The following is a 16,519-nucleotide window of genomic DNA, read 5'->3' as shown; positions in this document are numbered from 1 at the left end:
GCTAAATAAAACATGTGTGTAATCGCATGTTAGTGACAACGCATCTTTGTGTCGATATAATGCTATTAACTTATAATGCTATATAGTGCTATATAATAATATATAATGTGATAATTTATAAATGATTTAAATATAAATAAATTTTCTATCGTAATACTACACACATGTTTGGGTGTTAATATTTGACAGAAATACAAAATTTAATGATTTTATTTATATTCTTCAGTTTTCCCAAAAATTTGTTTGTTCGGCACTAATACTTTTTAGGCATAAATAAGTTCGTAGATTGTTGTAGGAAATGCTATAACAGATCGATTACTGTGTTAAGAAATGTATGGTTCCACTCAAAAGAATAAAGTTGATGCTTGTTTGGTTTCATTAATTCACGAAAATTCAAATTGGCACGAGATTTACGACACGGTCGGAGACGATTGTTTATTTTTGAGAGAAAGCTTTAACTTTTTACCATCTGGATAGCAACGCTCAAACGGCATTAAACTTTAAAGTAATTTCGACAAACAGCATATATTTCCAAATTTTGTATCTTCGCCTTTCTTTGCCTCGATAGAAAATTAGGAAATGCCGTGACACATCTCACCACTGATAAAAATCCATTTGCAACAGTATTTCATAATCAAAGAATTTGTCTCTCAGAAACTGCAGAGTCGCGCGCGACTGCCAGTTGTGTGCGACCAGTCGCAAATGGAAAGACCCTATGAGGTGTCAATATGCCACTGTCTAAAGTTTAGTGAATACGCGAGATAGTTCGCTAATGGCAAACGACCCGGCGTTGCATTGCCAAAGAATAGAGACTTTGTTTAAAGTGACTGACCACGTACCGAATGACTGCATGGCACTTAGCTCAGAGCTTCGAAACAGCAAAGTTATCTCGCATGTGTCAGAAAAAACAAGTAGTAAATAGTAATCTGTCAACATCACAGAAATCGTTATAATTTCTTAAGATTTTCATATTTTTGGAACAGTTTTTAATGATTATTAAACAATAATTTCATGAACAGTAGAAAACATTATTTGAAAAATAAAATTTGCCGCTTAAAGAATGTCATAAGTCGTTGAAATGTGTGTATCGTCCATTTTGGAGCTTCGAATGGTCGATAAATTTAAAATGCATTGTTAACGAAGCGTTGCCGAGAATAGAATGGGGACGAAATCAAGCACCGATTTGTATTCACCGTAAAAAGCACATGTATCATTCATGAAGGGACATTAAGCTAACCGAATATGTAAAATGAATGTACAAAATGCATTCGATGTAAGCAAAGAAACTTTTATATCAAACTTTTGCACAGATTTCTGTTAATACTCAAGTGTTTAAACGATGCTGCATTTCACTGTGTTTGTGATACATATTATTGTGTATGTAAAGCATTTAGGTATGCAAACTCATATTCTTATGAATATAGTTAAAAGAAATGAAATCTGGATAGAGAATTGTATTACTTACTAAATATCATAATATGTTTTTTATTTTAGGTATTTTATATATTTGTGCATGTCATGTGCGTTCTGTATATTTTCCATAGCTTGAATATAAATGCATAAAAATTGGCAGTATACTGATAAATATTTGAGACTTTTGATGAACAAAACATCAAATTTCAACAAAATATCATTACGAAATATAATATTTATTGCGAAAAGAAGCTGTAATTAAACCGTGAACGTTGCACATAATATATACAAATATATAATATATTCAAAGTATAGTATTCATTATAATATTTGATGGATGATATAAATCTCTGGTTAGATTCTATCTTTCAAATTGTGTTCATAAAAATATGAATTTGTATGAACATTCGCATTTTCACTAACTATCATATGACCAATAACTGAAATATATCCAAACTGAATGATGTTATAATTATTTATATTAGACAATTGGTAAATAGTTTATAAATTACAATACTGTATATGCAATTATCTTTGAATTAATTGTCGTAATTAATTCTCGTAAAAAAGAAGATATAAAGCGTATGTTACGAATGTATTCAAATTAATAAAGTAATTTTATAAGTGTCGCAGAACTATACATATAATGAATAAACTTCAAATAATTACAAGGAATCTTACAAGGAAAGCTTGTTAGAATGATAAGTTGTTGAGTTTCTTTCGTCACAAATTCCCATAACAATAATCATAACGTATTTAATGCACCTATTTAATTTTCTTTACAGATTTTTTGTTTTATTCGCTTAGAATTTGAAACACAAAAGTAATAAACGACTAAACAATTTTATTTTCATTTTTTCAATATGAAATGTCATACGAATGTATTTTGTTCAGTCTACATAAAATTTTCCTGTGTTCATCAGAGTAAACAATCGATTACAATCTTTTATACGGATGGAAAATGATATTATTTTCAACGTACAATGGATTTTAGGTATGTCATTACTCAAAAGTAGGTGAATGCTTGCATATTCTTGATGAAACGTAATTTCAAATCAAGAATGAATTTACTGTTTATTAGAAGATAGTGGAATATTATGATACGATAAAATTTATGTTTAAGAGGTGAATACGTAAGAAAAATATTGACATGCGTAAGTGTCAAGTGTTATGCATACAATAGTTTTGTTATTTATTTAGCAATTTATTATTCTCGGGTTGTTTGAGTTATAAATAAGGTAAAGAAGTTTCTTCCAAGTTGACAGAAAGATTATTCTGATTAATTCGAGCAATAATATTCAAAACTGATCGACATTTCAACGAATCGTACATTTAATTTTAATATACTACTGATAAGGTTTTAAATAAATAATTAAAATTTTATATAATATATATCTCTTGATTCCACGAAAAGATTGTATTACAAATAATAATATTCTTGTATTGTTAATACAAATCGATCAAATTCTTCATATGTTATTTAAGACCGGCAGTGTACATGTAAGTTTTTTTTATAATTATCATTTAAATATAATATAAAAGTTTTTCAATATAAAAAGAACGACAAATTTGTAAAGTTTACGTGAAACGAAATTTTCAAATCCAAATATAGTTGACTTGGCGCAGAGAGTCATTGAGTGACAGAATGACTCAAACGCTAACACTATTTATAGAATACTGATAAAGGGTGATAGATGTCATCATTTGGCTGAATTATCTGTCTCATTATTTTTCCTGTACTGTGTTGTCTATGGTTACGGTTTCAAATAAAAAAGTGAAAATTGTAAGAAATGCTATAGTGTATCAAACGTCTAATTATAGTACGAAAATATTAGGTTGTCCGAAAAGTTTCCTTCGTTTTGTAAGATAATAATAAATGAACAGCAATTTCTGTTTTATATTATTTTATTGAATTAGGTATGATCCGTTTCGTTCTATTTCTATTATTATGTTCATGCATAATTCAATAACGTAATATAAAATAAAAAACATTGTGTCTATTACTTCCTTATAAAACGAAAGAAACTTCTCGGACAACCTAATAGAAATCAGGTTACACGTTGAATATTACGAAGGCTTAAAGGATTAATAGAATACTTTGAGAATATAATCTAAAAAAGAGTAGCTAACAATACGTGCAGGTGTAAATCTTCCTTTTACAGCTTAACTTTTCTCCCGAGTGTTATGATTTTCATAATAATACAGTACTTCCTGGACAAACGATAGCATTTTCATGGAAGTGTTCTCTGACATTGTTATTCGATAACGGAGATTTCAATTTGTATATTTTTCGATAGAAATTCATAATACATTTGATTTATATATGCATAATTTTCGCAACTCACTTAGGAAGAGTTATACGTTTAATTTAAATTGACGTTAAAACGAATAATAATTTATCTCGACGATAATTGTAAATTTTAAGCGAATAAGTAATAATCGTTTTAGCAAAAACAGATAACCGAATAAATTGCGATCGGGTATATTGACGATACGAATTGTAATTACACAGAATGTCGTTTATGAAAGCATTTTGGAACGATAGAGGATGTAAATATCTGTTCTTATGGGATACAAAACACAGTTGACATGAAAATTGCATTGACTTCTCTGAACATTTAATGCGTTCTCGTAATCCGCGATCGTGATAATGGATACATAGCAATTAAAGTGGCAATGAATTTTCAGAAATATTTACGGTAACCAGTTTATATTGTCCGCGAATACTGCACAGGCGCGCGTAGTCTGCAAAACTGAAATACATCTGTTCTCTTGGCACGTGGAGTCAAACTGGAATATATTTTCCTTTTAAGATTTCATTTATTTGCAACAGCACACAATAATAAACTATATACGTTTTAACGAACTGGCTGAAAACCTGACACAAACTTCAAGAGCCAGAAGAGAACAAAGCCATATGAGTTACTGGAATGAATAAAAAGGAAATGGAGTGGAAACACCATTGAACATCATCTACACGTACATAATATCCACACTATCAAATCCGCTGGTTGGCTCAACAGAGCCAGTTGTAAATGTAATGTAGTCATTAAAAGAAAAGATTTCATTTATTTATATACCTAGCTAATGTAAATGGAATTGACTGTAAGCCTTTATACTCATAACCGAAATAACAGAAAGTTTAAAACTTACTAACAATTCTCCATTAACTAAAACAGTTTGTTTGGATATCATCCTTAACCTTGGTACGTTTTTTCGGTCATTTTCGATCAAATTGTAATTTTCTAATGTTAGAAAATGTGCCAAGTCTGAGGAAAATATAACAAGATTTTTATTGGTATACACGATTTTCTGTTTCAATTTTATGTTGGAAATCTTCTTCAAACATTAGAAAACCTTAGAAATGAAAGCAAAATGAAATATTCACACGTTTAAACATTAAAATAAAATTTATAGGAATCCTGTTTATCGTCTACAATTTTGTAAAATCTTCCTCGCATTATTATAGAAATTCAGTAAAGTGGAACTGCTTTCTTGACTCTCATAATTCTATTGATTGCAAGTGTTTTTTCTGAGATTTGAAATCAGTTTGCGAAGACCTTGGTGAATACATATTTGGCAAGTAGAATGAATGAATGATTAAATATTTATTGTAGTACTGAAAACCTATGAAGTGGACGTTGGGTAGTGGATTTAACTTGGGATTCGAAGTATACAGGGTGGTTGGTAACTGGTGGTACAAGCGGAAAGGGGGTTATTCTACGCGAAAAAAGAAGTCGAAAATATGGAATAACAATTTTTTTTAATTTTTTTTTTTTTAATTTTTCCATCGAGACAACGATCTACAGCGAGATCCGTTATAACGTACCGCACGCGTACCGAGCGATAATTCAAAGTCGATTTTCTCGAAAACAAAGCCTCAAACGAAAAATTTTTATTCTGTATTTTCGACTTCTTTTTTCGCGTAGAATCATCCCCTTTCCGCTTGTACCACCAGTTACCAACAACCCTGTATATCGAACGTTATATCCCATCACAAGGTGGCACAAACCTTATAACGGAGATAATTGTCCCTGTTTCGTGTTCTCTTCAACGCCGTTTTTGCCAGAATGCTTGGTAAATTCTAATATCATAATAAGACCAAAATTGTAATACGTGTTAATAAATTTATATCTTTTCAACAGTCGTCTAAAAAATTACAATTCCTGAAAAAATAGTTCGCATCTTCCTTTATAAATTTCTTTTACTACTTTCTTAGATTATTACAACTGTTTGCTTCAACTCTTTCGGTGTTTGAATGTCGAAAATCGTTGTTTTCAGCCCGAAAAGTATGTGGAATTATTCATTTCTAAAATTTTCGTGGCGTTGACAACATGTACACTTTCAAATTCTGTTGTGATTAGTTTGTTACACGGTGTAAATTTATTCAGACGATTCCTTCACACAGAATAACATGACCGAAAGAGCCAAGTATAACATTAACAAAATATATTTTTTGTCGTAGAATTATTCTCGGAATCAGACGCCTTTGAATCATTATGTACACGGAGTTTGGTTCTTTCGGAACTTTATGAGTCGTACGTTTAAAAGGAAGGAGTATTTTTTAATCTCATTTCTGGAACATTATACAGTCGGTATAAGTGGCACACTTAGATACGATTTTATATAAGAATTTCTATTTATTACCATATTGTGATTGAATATATGTCATATGCATTCAAGTACCCTTCGATATCTTGAAATTGAAACGATGATTAACTCCATAAATTTCAAGTATAGCATACATATTCTCCCTTGATAAGCCATACGTCTAATCTTCTCACACTACACGCAAGTAGCCTTGTATCCGAACACAACGTCAGGAGTTTTGCTGCAAGACGGTTGGTCCAATTGATAGGAAGCATTTTTATTTCCTTTGGGTGTGCATTTGGGAAATATGTGCTGCATCGCCGTTTCACACTCTGCTTCTTCGACGGACGCCTCCTCCTTCACGATTTTCTCAATGTTATTGCTACTTAAACGCCGTACCATTTGACTACCTTTCGCTGCTTCCTCGTCTTTCTCCAGAAAGTTACACATGCTGACGCGCCTCTCCCTCGACAAGGATTTGCCAAAAGAACAATTTGGCCTAGCCAAAACGTCCATTCTGTCAAAATGGTAGGCGCTGCCTGTGCGATCTCTCTGCAGCGGGTTGGCCAACACGTCCATTCTGTCGAACTGCCAGATTCTTCCGCCACGGTCTCTTTGCAACGGTCTGGCAAGTACCTCCATCCTGTCGAAGTGGCAGACACTCATTCCACGATCTCGTTGCCACAATTTCGAGGAAGCATCGAATTGACAGACACTCATTCCTCTGTCTCGAAAGACAGGCTTGGACGTTTCGATTCTGTCTGACTGACAGATACTGGTCTTTCGTTCGCGTTGCAGCAACTTCGTGGACTCGTTGGCTGACTTCAAGTTTTTTAACGTATCCTGTTCACTGCACGAGTTGTTCTCCGAAAACATCAAGAATTGAAGATCGAACGCGCTTCTCGTGCGACGTGGCATACCTTGAGCGCCAGGGAGTAACGACGTATTAGATCCAATGAACACACTGTTTTGCCTCGGTCGTACTTGACCCGAAGCGTAATTTAATTCGTGTCCCGCCGGATAGTCCCCGCAGGGTATGTTACATTTCGAGAACGTGCGCCGATTCTGCGAACAAACGAACCAATGATTTACGAATCGCTTTAATTAACGATCGGAGCAGAGAAATTTTGCTCGATCGAACGTATTTGTGTATTCTGTGTTTGCTGAGATTTTGGGAAACTTTAAAATATGTTGTCAAGGTCATCATTCTGGACAACATTTCCCTGTACATGTTACTACCGCTCAACTTCAGTTTCCGAGATATTCACAGAAAGCTTCAATTAAATTTACTGTCCACTTCCCTCTTGGTCCCATTTTTATATAGCACAACCTAAACTTAACTCATTGATGCTAATAATTTCTAATATAAATAAAAAAATATAGATTTATATTTCGGTTATAGGGTTATAGGTTGGTTTAGTTTAATATCTAGCTAGCGTCATTTCATTTTTATTTCACTCGATTATATCATAAATTCGATTACTACTATTTATTATTGCTTATATATACCAACAAACATATTTCTGTATATAATTCAAAAACTGTGACCGTGCGTGGTAATCACTAGGTTGCGTATAGTACCAACGCCCGTTGGCCGCGCTGGATACACTCGTTCCCGGCCTTAGTCTGGGACATGATCACATAGTCTGGGACATGATCACATTAGTCTGGGACATGATCACAAGCAGAACATTCGTAATGACTGAAGGTTCACACACATCAAGCAAAGAATTCTCCATAAAAAACGGTCTGCAACAAGGTACAGTAAATTCCCCGTTACTTTTTGGTATTTACAATAGTGACTTACTAAACCTCTTTAATCTCAATACATCCACCCATAAACCCTCGATAGCCTTCGCAGATGACCTAATCATCTACGTAACAGGCCGCAAAACCAAAACAATAAAAACGGAACTGCAAAAACTTTTTGAGAAAATTAACGATTATTACAACACATGGAAACTAAAAACCAACACAAGCAAATGCGAAACCATACTGTTTAGACCCAAGTCAAGCAAAATCGGTCCAATAGAAAGGGAACACTTTTGAAAATTTCAGCTAAGGGAAAAAGCAAACGAAGGGGAGCTCATTCCACACAAAAACTGCGTAAAATACCTAGGCATAAACATAGACGAAAAATTAAACTATAAGCAGCACATCGAAATCCAACTCTCCAAAGCCAGCAAAGCATTCTGGAGAACAAAAAGATTATTCTACTCCAAACATCTCAACAGCCAAGTAAAAATCCTGTGCTACCAAGAACTAATCAGACCGATTATAACCTACGGCTGCCCAATCTGGTACAACATATCAGCCTCCCAAATGGAAAAAAATTCGCATATTCGAAAGAAAATGCATCAGAGCTTGCTTGAGTACTTACAGATCCGAACACAGCGGATTCAAAAAATATGTTAAAAACAAAATAATCTACGACCTAGCCAACATTCACCGCATAGACTGTCACATCTTAAAATTAATAAGAAACCACTTCGCGCAAGCGCCAAAGATAAAAGAAAATAGCTTAATCATCAATTGCTTATTCCCAAATGACGCATATTACAAAAACACTCTGGCAACAGGCTACATCCCCCAGAAGCTTTCCTATACCTAGACGAAAAAAACTACCTCCAAGGCCAAAATAACATCCCAATAATTTATCACATAAAAAGAAAAATAGGGACCAAAACTATACTCTACGAAGAAAACTTAAACGGACAAACCGCAGACACTAAGTGGAGATACAACATGGCCCTCCTTCTGAAAGACACTAAAGACAAACACAAAAAAATATTGGTGGATTCCAAATCCATAATAAAACAAGAGAGCAAATCATTAAACCGACAGAACTCAATTCTGACACCGTATAATACAGGTGTAAACTGTAAATATTTGTAAATATTGTAAATAAACCTATTTGACATCCCCCTTCCCCGCCCCCTCCCTATTATCCCGCCTCTCCCTAAAGTTATACAGCACCCAAAAAGTAGACTACCGAAGCGTCCTGTTTTGCGACCAAGTTTTCAGGACAGAAAAATCAACCAAAAACAAAATTACATAAAAGCTCCGCTCCCAAGCGGCTTAAATCCAAAGATTAGATTTTAACACAAAAACTGTAAAGCGCCAACACATAATATAGTATGGCTATGTCGTACCGTCGCGTATCAGTACTTTTGCCTAACACATATTATCAAATTCATAGTTTATTGTGAATATCCAAATGTATTTATATGTATCTTGGTTGTAAATAAACGTCATTAAAAAAAAAAAAAAAACACGTTCCCGGCCGATCAACGAAAGTTAAGCAGCTGTGGGCACGGGGCGGACAAGGATGGGTGACCGCTCCGTGTGGGCGTTGGTGCGGTCGTGCTGGGGCTGTTGCGTCCCCGAAGATGGGTCACTGGGGGTGCGGACGGCCCAGATGCAACATCAGGAAGCAAGCAGCAAGACCGGATGCCTCCCTCCACCCGGAGGGAGATAGACCACAGGGGGTGCCCCGGTAGTTATTCGCAAGAGATCCCGGGAGCACCTTCGCCTGGTCGTCGGGAGGACCACCGTGGGGTTTTAGTCGGTAAGAGTCCGACACTACTCGGCTGTTGCGATGCAATAGCGAGTGTCCATGAGGATTTCCCCACGTAAAAAAATAAAAGAAAGTTGCGTATGGTGGATCGTGTATATGCTTCGTACGCATTACTCTTTGGTCAATTGATGATGGAAATAAAGTGTCCTATTCCATATATCAATAAATTCATCGAAAATTATTTCACGCTACGCATAACCCATTATTTTTCTGTTTTTATTTGTGCAATATTAGAAATGGTTATCTCTCTCATCAATGAATCAAGTTTAGGTTGGATTATAAGTATAGGGATAAGTTGTTCAGAATGATGACCTTGATAACATATTTCAAGATCATCAAATTTGGTGTGGTGCGTGCTGGTGAAAATAATTACCAATTACCAATACGTATAGAGCGTGTACCAAGATTTTGTAGCAAGATTTTGTCGGTATATTCTATGAACATAATCAAGCAAAAGTATTGCACGATCGTAGGTCATGTATAACTTTATTGAAAAGTCGTATATTGTCTACAGACACTATTTTAACATGATAATTCTTGCACAATAATGTGTAATCGTTACTGTCTTCAAGAATACCGTTTCACGGTTCATGTTTCTCGTTCTATTAACCAATGACATTAACGTTTAATGATTGTGCGTTTTATGGATTTTTTATTTTTGTATACCTTTTTATCTTTGAATATTTTTCATGTTTTGTGTAAATAAAATTGCAGACTTTCCAAGTGTTTATTCGAGTTTTGATTAAACGAACTCAAAAGTAACTCATTTCTTTACTGCAGTTGTTCACTATCAAATTTTAGTTTGAGTTCAATTCAATTTTTACCACCTTTTTCATAATGTAACTTTGAAGTTAATGGACAGTCTAGAAATCTAGCGGACCGCCAAGAAATAAATATCGCCTATCTACAGTGTAGATACCTTGTACGTATATGGACTGTACAGGATGAGATGTTCGGTCCTCCTTGAAAGAATTGTTCTTAATTTTAATTGATTTTCATTTCATTATAAATAAATTGGTGTTGAAAGAGTATTCCATCCTTATAAGAACCTTACAATTGCACAGGCCACCTTATTTTAGCGTCTCAAATCAATTTATTTTCCATTCTAGTTTACTTTGAATGACCTTGTAAATATCGAAAAGAAATAAAAGATACTTGAAAAGCTGAGAAAGAAGTGTGAAAGTGTTTGCATAAATGGAAAAACTTGCAACGTTTGAAGATGTACGGTTAATAACATTAAAACACAAAAACATTTAATTGAAAATTATTCAGGTATTTCGAGAAGTAGAAAAACTTTAATGAAATTGAAAGATAAATATCTAGGTTCTGATGTATAGTAGTGGTTTCCATAAATCAGCAATAAGGGGATAATATTATCTATGTGTGATATTATATTCATATTACGTGACATAAAGTTTTGAAACTTTAATGAATATCGTTATCGATATTTTAAGTTCTCATGCTGAAAGAAAGATTAGAGTGAAAGTAACGATGCCTTCTTATTTTGAAGCGTTTATGACATTAGAAAGACGACTTAGGCGGTTTGATGTCAAACAGAATACAGTTCAACGCAGCTCAATGTATTAACAAATTTGGATAAAGTATAGTATTCCGGGTGTATCTTAAGTAAAAAATGAGAGTTATTTTTTTCGCCGAAATAAATGCTTTTGAAAATTCAACTGTATGAATATTTGCTCGACAAAGATCTTAATTGTAAAAATCTGCGTAGGAACGTGATCGTACAGAGAGGTAAGCGGTATGCGGTTAAAGCACGTAGTGGCACAGACAATGTCTATGTACAAACTAATTCAATACTCACGATTCAAATGCATTCAAAGTGAGCCATACCGTAAGTTAGGAGAACGACATTTTAAAAAAGATAACGTAAGAACCCACGAGGAGGTCACACGTCAACAGGTTGATCGAAATTTTGTATGTCTTATTTTCGTGAAAAAAGACCTTCGTTTTCGGCTTCAGTCACCTCAAAACCCCTAAAAAGTGTCATTCCAGCCGGACATTTTGCAATCCGGACACTATACCACAGCTGCAGATGTATTTAATTTAGCAATAAAAAAGATATAAAATCCCTAAATAATTCAAACAAAAAGTACATTTGTATTATATTACAGTATTCTTTGTAATTGTTCTTATATGATACATAGAATATTAATTATACGAGAAGACGTGTATCCTACTGTCCAGAAATTTCCTCAACGATCATGTTTCCCTATTAAATCGGATACTGGAGATTCTACTGTAACCAAAATTATAGCGTACCTTATTACACGAGTATAACATAGAGTATCATAAGAAAGCATAATATGCTTTCATACGAATTGATAGTATCTGGGGCATCTCATAAGATATTCCTGCTGCAAAAAGTGAAAAACCAGCGCTGACAAATCTGAAGCATCAGCTACGCTACGATATCATTTGAACGTACTATTCAACTGAGAAGAGGATGTATGCTACGTAACTCAGTTGATGCTACTTGCCCATAGGAGTAATATACCATACAAGCTTTACGGAACACGAATAGAGCGTATAATATGGAAATTTCTTCGGATGTGTCGAACGAACCTTCCGTTGAAACTAGATATCAATAATTTACATTCCACCATATCGATTGAAAAAAAAGACGGATGTTCTTGCTCTATCGCAACTCGGATACATCAAGTCCAAGTTAAAGATAGCCCGTAAAAAACCTTGTTCAGTATTTAAAATAATATTGCTTTGAGAAAAAAGAAATTGTATTTTTAGTTGTGAATTGTGTTCACTGTGAATTATTTATGTAGTAAAACCTCCCACATCCGAATCGGTAGGAAGAAAACAATTTTTGAATAATGAGACTTTCGGATAATAGAACAATCGCTTTCCTGGTACTTTCAGATCAAGAAAATTGTCAGCTTGTTTTAATATCTAAGCAGTTCATATTTTTTGGCTAGTAAACTATATAAATTTTCATCGTGAACAGGTACATCATCATTCTGATTTTTTGTTGTCGCTAAATAATAATTAGATTGTGAATATTTATACAAATTAATGTTTTATTAATATAATTAAAAGACATTTGTCTCACTTATCAAATATTGTAAGGAGTATTACACTTTGAATATTTTATATATTCTCGCATACTAGGTGCAGACATATTTCATAAATGCATAAAATTTCCAATAAATGCATAAAAATCTACAGTCTACTAATAATATATGTAGTATCGGGGAGAAACCCTGACTAATTAGTAAGGTCCATTTGACCATGGTATACCAGAGCCAGGGTATAAAAGATAGCCGTTAGTGAGTTGAGGAGCTTTAGTGTTGCCGGCGCTGTCGGGCTTTAGTGTTACCAGCGTGATCGGAGTGCTGTCAGCGTTGTCCAAGAGTGTGGTCGGCGTGAAAGAGAGTCGTTGTGATGAGAGGAGTTAGTGACGAATGGTGACTGCGTGCATATAGACTGACGGAGCATCGTGCTTGATTTTGTGTTGGCGTGAACGACGATATTGAAATAAACCTACCGTTACCAAACCTACTAGTACACTAATTCCTATATCCTATATATATGTCGGGTTAAGGTTAGAATTTTGGGCGCGTAACAACTCTTCACGTGAATTAGCCATTGTTTTACACAGCCGAGATTATATTTACACGTATATACAAGTCTACTACAAAGATTAACAAACAATAAGTCTAGTGAATAATAAGCTTAACGAATAATAAAGTTAGTGAAATAATAAGTTGAACAAATAATAAGTCTAATGAATAATAAGTTTAGCGAACAGTAAGATTAATGAATAGTATGATTTACGAATAATAAGTTTAATGAACGCTATTAACACTATTTTTGAGTTCAAACGAATCCACGGTCAGCGGGATAACTCTCTACTAAGCATAAACTGATCTTAGGCACAGAAATACGATTGTTGAAAATGCTCGATGTGTCACTCTCCAAGGCAATCGCAAGAATGCCAGCCTCGTGGTGATTTTTCTCGCTGTACGCTTGCATTTGTTTTTCTATACTCGTTTGGAAGCATCGAGAAAGTTCCAAACGCCGTTGCTAGGCAGTTTCTGCCTGGAGTTTGATTATTAATACAATATATGTCCCATTGTATCAGCACCTCCGAGGCAACATTACACGTGGTTAGGCCCGCTCCCGAGGCCGCATGCCGCCACAACCACATTTCTCGGAAAACCCATACAACCACTCCAGACCTCCGTTAGGCAAAACGTACATCCCGTGACCGTGGTTACGTTCGGCGACCAATTGTCACCTCGAACCCAATCTCGCTATCACAACTCTCGAACAATAACAGCTATGATAAAATCTAGGCTAGAGTACTAGAAGATGTTCCCAAAATTTCCAAGGAACGGCTTCGGCTTTCCTTTCATCTCCGACATATATAATAATATTATATTATAATATATAATAATATTCTGATACTCTCAGGGTTACAGTTGGTATCCTTCACCTTACAGCCAACTTGAAATTTTATCAACGCACTCGTCTGATTCGCCTTTCACTCGCCGCTTTATTGAAACGGCTCTTAAAATATTATTTCTCTCTAATTTCTATAAACAAAACTATTTACATTACCAGTAATATATCATCTAAACAGGAGTACTTGTAACAGAAGAAAACATTTTTTACCATTCGTTTAGATAACGGAGAATGAAGGCTCGGATGTGGCAAGCTCTATTGTATCTTCAAACTATTTTGTTTAAAGATTAAAGTGTCTTTAAATTGTGGGAAATGATGAAATCCTAAGACAGCACAAATCCATCAATCAATACATCGATAAACTCAGCTTATTTGTACATTTTCTTTAATTCATTATTGATTTTGTTGACATTTCTCGTGAGAATTGTCTATATACAAATCTTCATTACGTTCACATTTCTAACATAAAAAATTTTTTTTTGTCAACATATTTTGTAAGAAGGTTCGTAATGTTCATAAACTTATGCGGTATTAAAATTTATTTAGTTATTTATTATGGTATTTTTAGTGAGTTTTCTAAAAAAATGGTATTCAACAAAAAGAAAATGCTTATTTAAACTCAAGAACTGCCCTACGTACATTTTACTATCGGAGTTATTATTCGTAGTTTTTCCAGTGCGTGTAGTACATTTCTGTATAAAATTTTGTATAAAATTCTGTATAAAATTACCAATTACCTTAAAAAATTGTACTAAAAAGATTGAAAACGTGGCTACGAGAAATTTATTTTTCCAATACTGGGTTCGCAATGGAACCGTTCTGCTTCTCGATTTTTGGAGTGGTCATTGCATGAATACGGTAAAGTAAACTATACTTGACAGTAAAAATTTAAGATTCTTCGATATTGCGAAAAGTGGAACAAAATACGTGAAAAAAGAGAAAGATGGATATTTTATCTGAAAGTTTTGAATTGTTGAGAACAAGTTTGGAAAAATTTTCTTGCAAGTTGAAGCAGTGGTGGGTTCAATCCCAGTATACAGAATCGTTACTCTTTAAGCGTAGTGAGAAATGGTTGGAATTAGATTTCAGTGATCCTAATTCAGTTATCCTCATTCTTATACATGGCACAGATATAATACAACATGCTTTACTTTCGATCGGCTAATTTTCAGAACAGGCGCAAGCAGCGAGACATAAAGATTTCAAGAACTGTAGGAATAAGAACCGCAGAAAAGTTTCAAGGATCGCTGCTAATAAAGATACATTTTATACAGCATTCTTAGCTTCTGACCCATATATGTCAGCATTAAGAATAAAATCATATAACAAGAATCAGAAAATACTAGATGCTGAAGCTATAGAACTCATACATGAATAAAATGATGGAATTTCACGATTCATCAGCCCCATATACTATGTATATTTCTTCAGATAATTATATATTGTAGTATCGTGAATATAAAAATTAGTTTATCAATAATAAATTGATTAAATAGAAAACAATGGTTATTTAACATGAACTAATCGTAACAACGTATTATAATTAATTAACAACTCTCGTCAACACAGATTCAACTCTCTCTCAACAACGCTAACAACACTATCTCGACAACGCAATCCGCACTCTCTGGCTTCTCAACTCATACTCCCGTTAATTCGTTTATGTCCCTTAGCAACCCTCATATCTTTTGTTTAAGCTCCATCATGCACATGCTCAGCACCCGCTTGTTTATAATTCGCACGCCCCCCCCGCAGGCCCCACGTCCACGATACTACAATATTATATTATCATGTATTACTATTATATATTATTATTATTCTGTTATGTATATGCATAATATATATAGAATAAACTAATATATTATAAGATATATTAGATACAATTTGTAGTACTATCCAATATTTTTTATTTGTTTCAACGCGTTTAAATTAACTAAAAAGGATAGATACAATGTGAAATAAGCAGGTTTTCAAATTTATTTAAAGCTGTTCAATCCAATAAATTAAAAAAAGGATCGTCAAACATAAAATATACTATTTACATCGTATTCAATTTAATGCGGATTATTTTTCAACACTTTTTAAATGAAATTTTATTTCAATATCTTGTATGGTTTGAAAGTTATACGAAAATGTCCCATAATTTTCCGGTCTGGTTCACCGTGCGCTAGGAAAATTACAATCCCTTGTTCATAAACAGTTTTCATACAAGGTTCCAAGATTCCATCGAGTACTCTTGATATGAAAGTGGATACGTAAACAAAAATCAGGTGCATTGAAAATTCTGTAGGGTTTTCTTCTTGTACCATGTCATTTTATATTATTGTTATATTATTTATACCGCTACTATCATCCTGTCAAAACAGAACCAAGATATAATATGTGCGGTGGTGAAGCTACAATTAAATGTGGATGGTGCAAGAAATCTTTACGTCTTAAACATTTCTTTGCTAAGTATTACTATTCCAGCGATTATACACGGTATATACACTCTATTATAGATAT

At 33.9% G+C, this 16,519-nt stretch overlaps 1 protein-coding gene across 1 annotated transcript in view; it reads right to left on the bottom strand.

The window, feature by feature from the left end:
• Window positions 1–5,392: 5,392 nt before the first annotated feature.
• Window positions 5,393–16,519, bottom strand: part of LOC138185451 (uncharacterized) — a 54,377-nt gene continuing 43,250 nt past the window's right edge. The window contains exon 4 of the mRNA XM_069124432.1: window positions 5,393–7,068. Coding sequence (XP_068980533.1) covers window positions 6,199–7,068 — 870 coding nt within the window. The 3' untranslated portion in view covers window positions 5,393–6,198. The remainder of the gene's footprint in view (window positions 7,069–16,519) is intronic.

Source organism: Bombus flavifrons, chromosome 12 (genome assembly GCF_040668555.2).
Source record: "Bombus flavifrons isolate JBK064 chromosome 12, iyBomFlav1_principal, whole genome shotgun sequence".
Taxonomy (NCBI): domain Eukaryota; kingdom Metazoa; phylum Arthropoda; class Insecta; order Hymenoptera; family Apidae; genus Bombus; species Bombus flavifrons.
The sequence above is the reverse complement of the archived record's forward strand: the minus strand, read 5'-3'. Positions and strand labels throughout refer to the sequence as shown.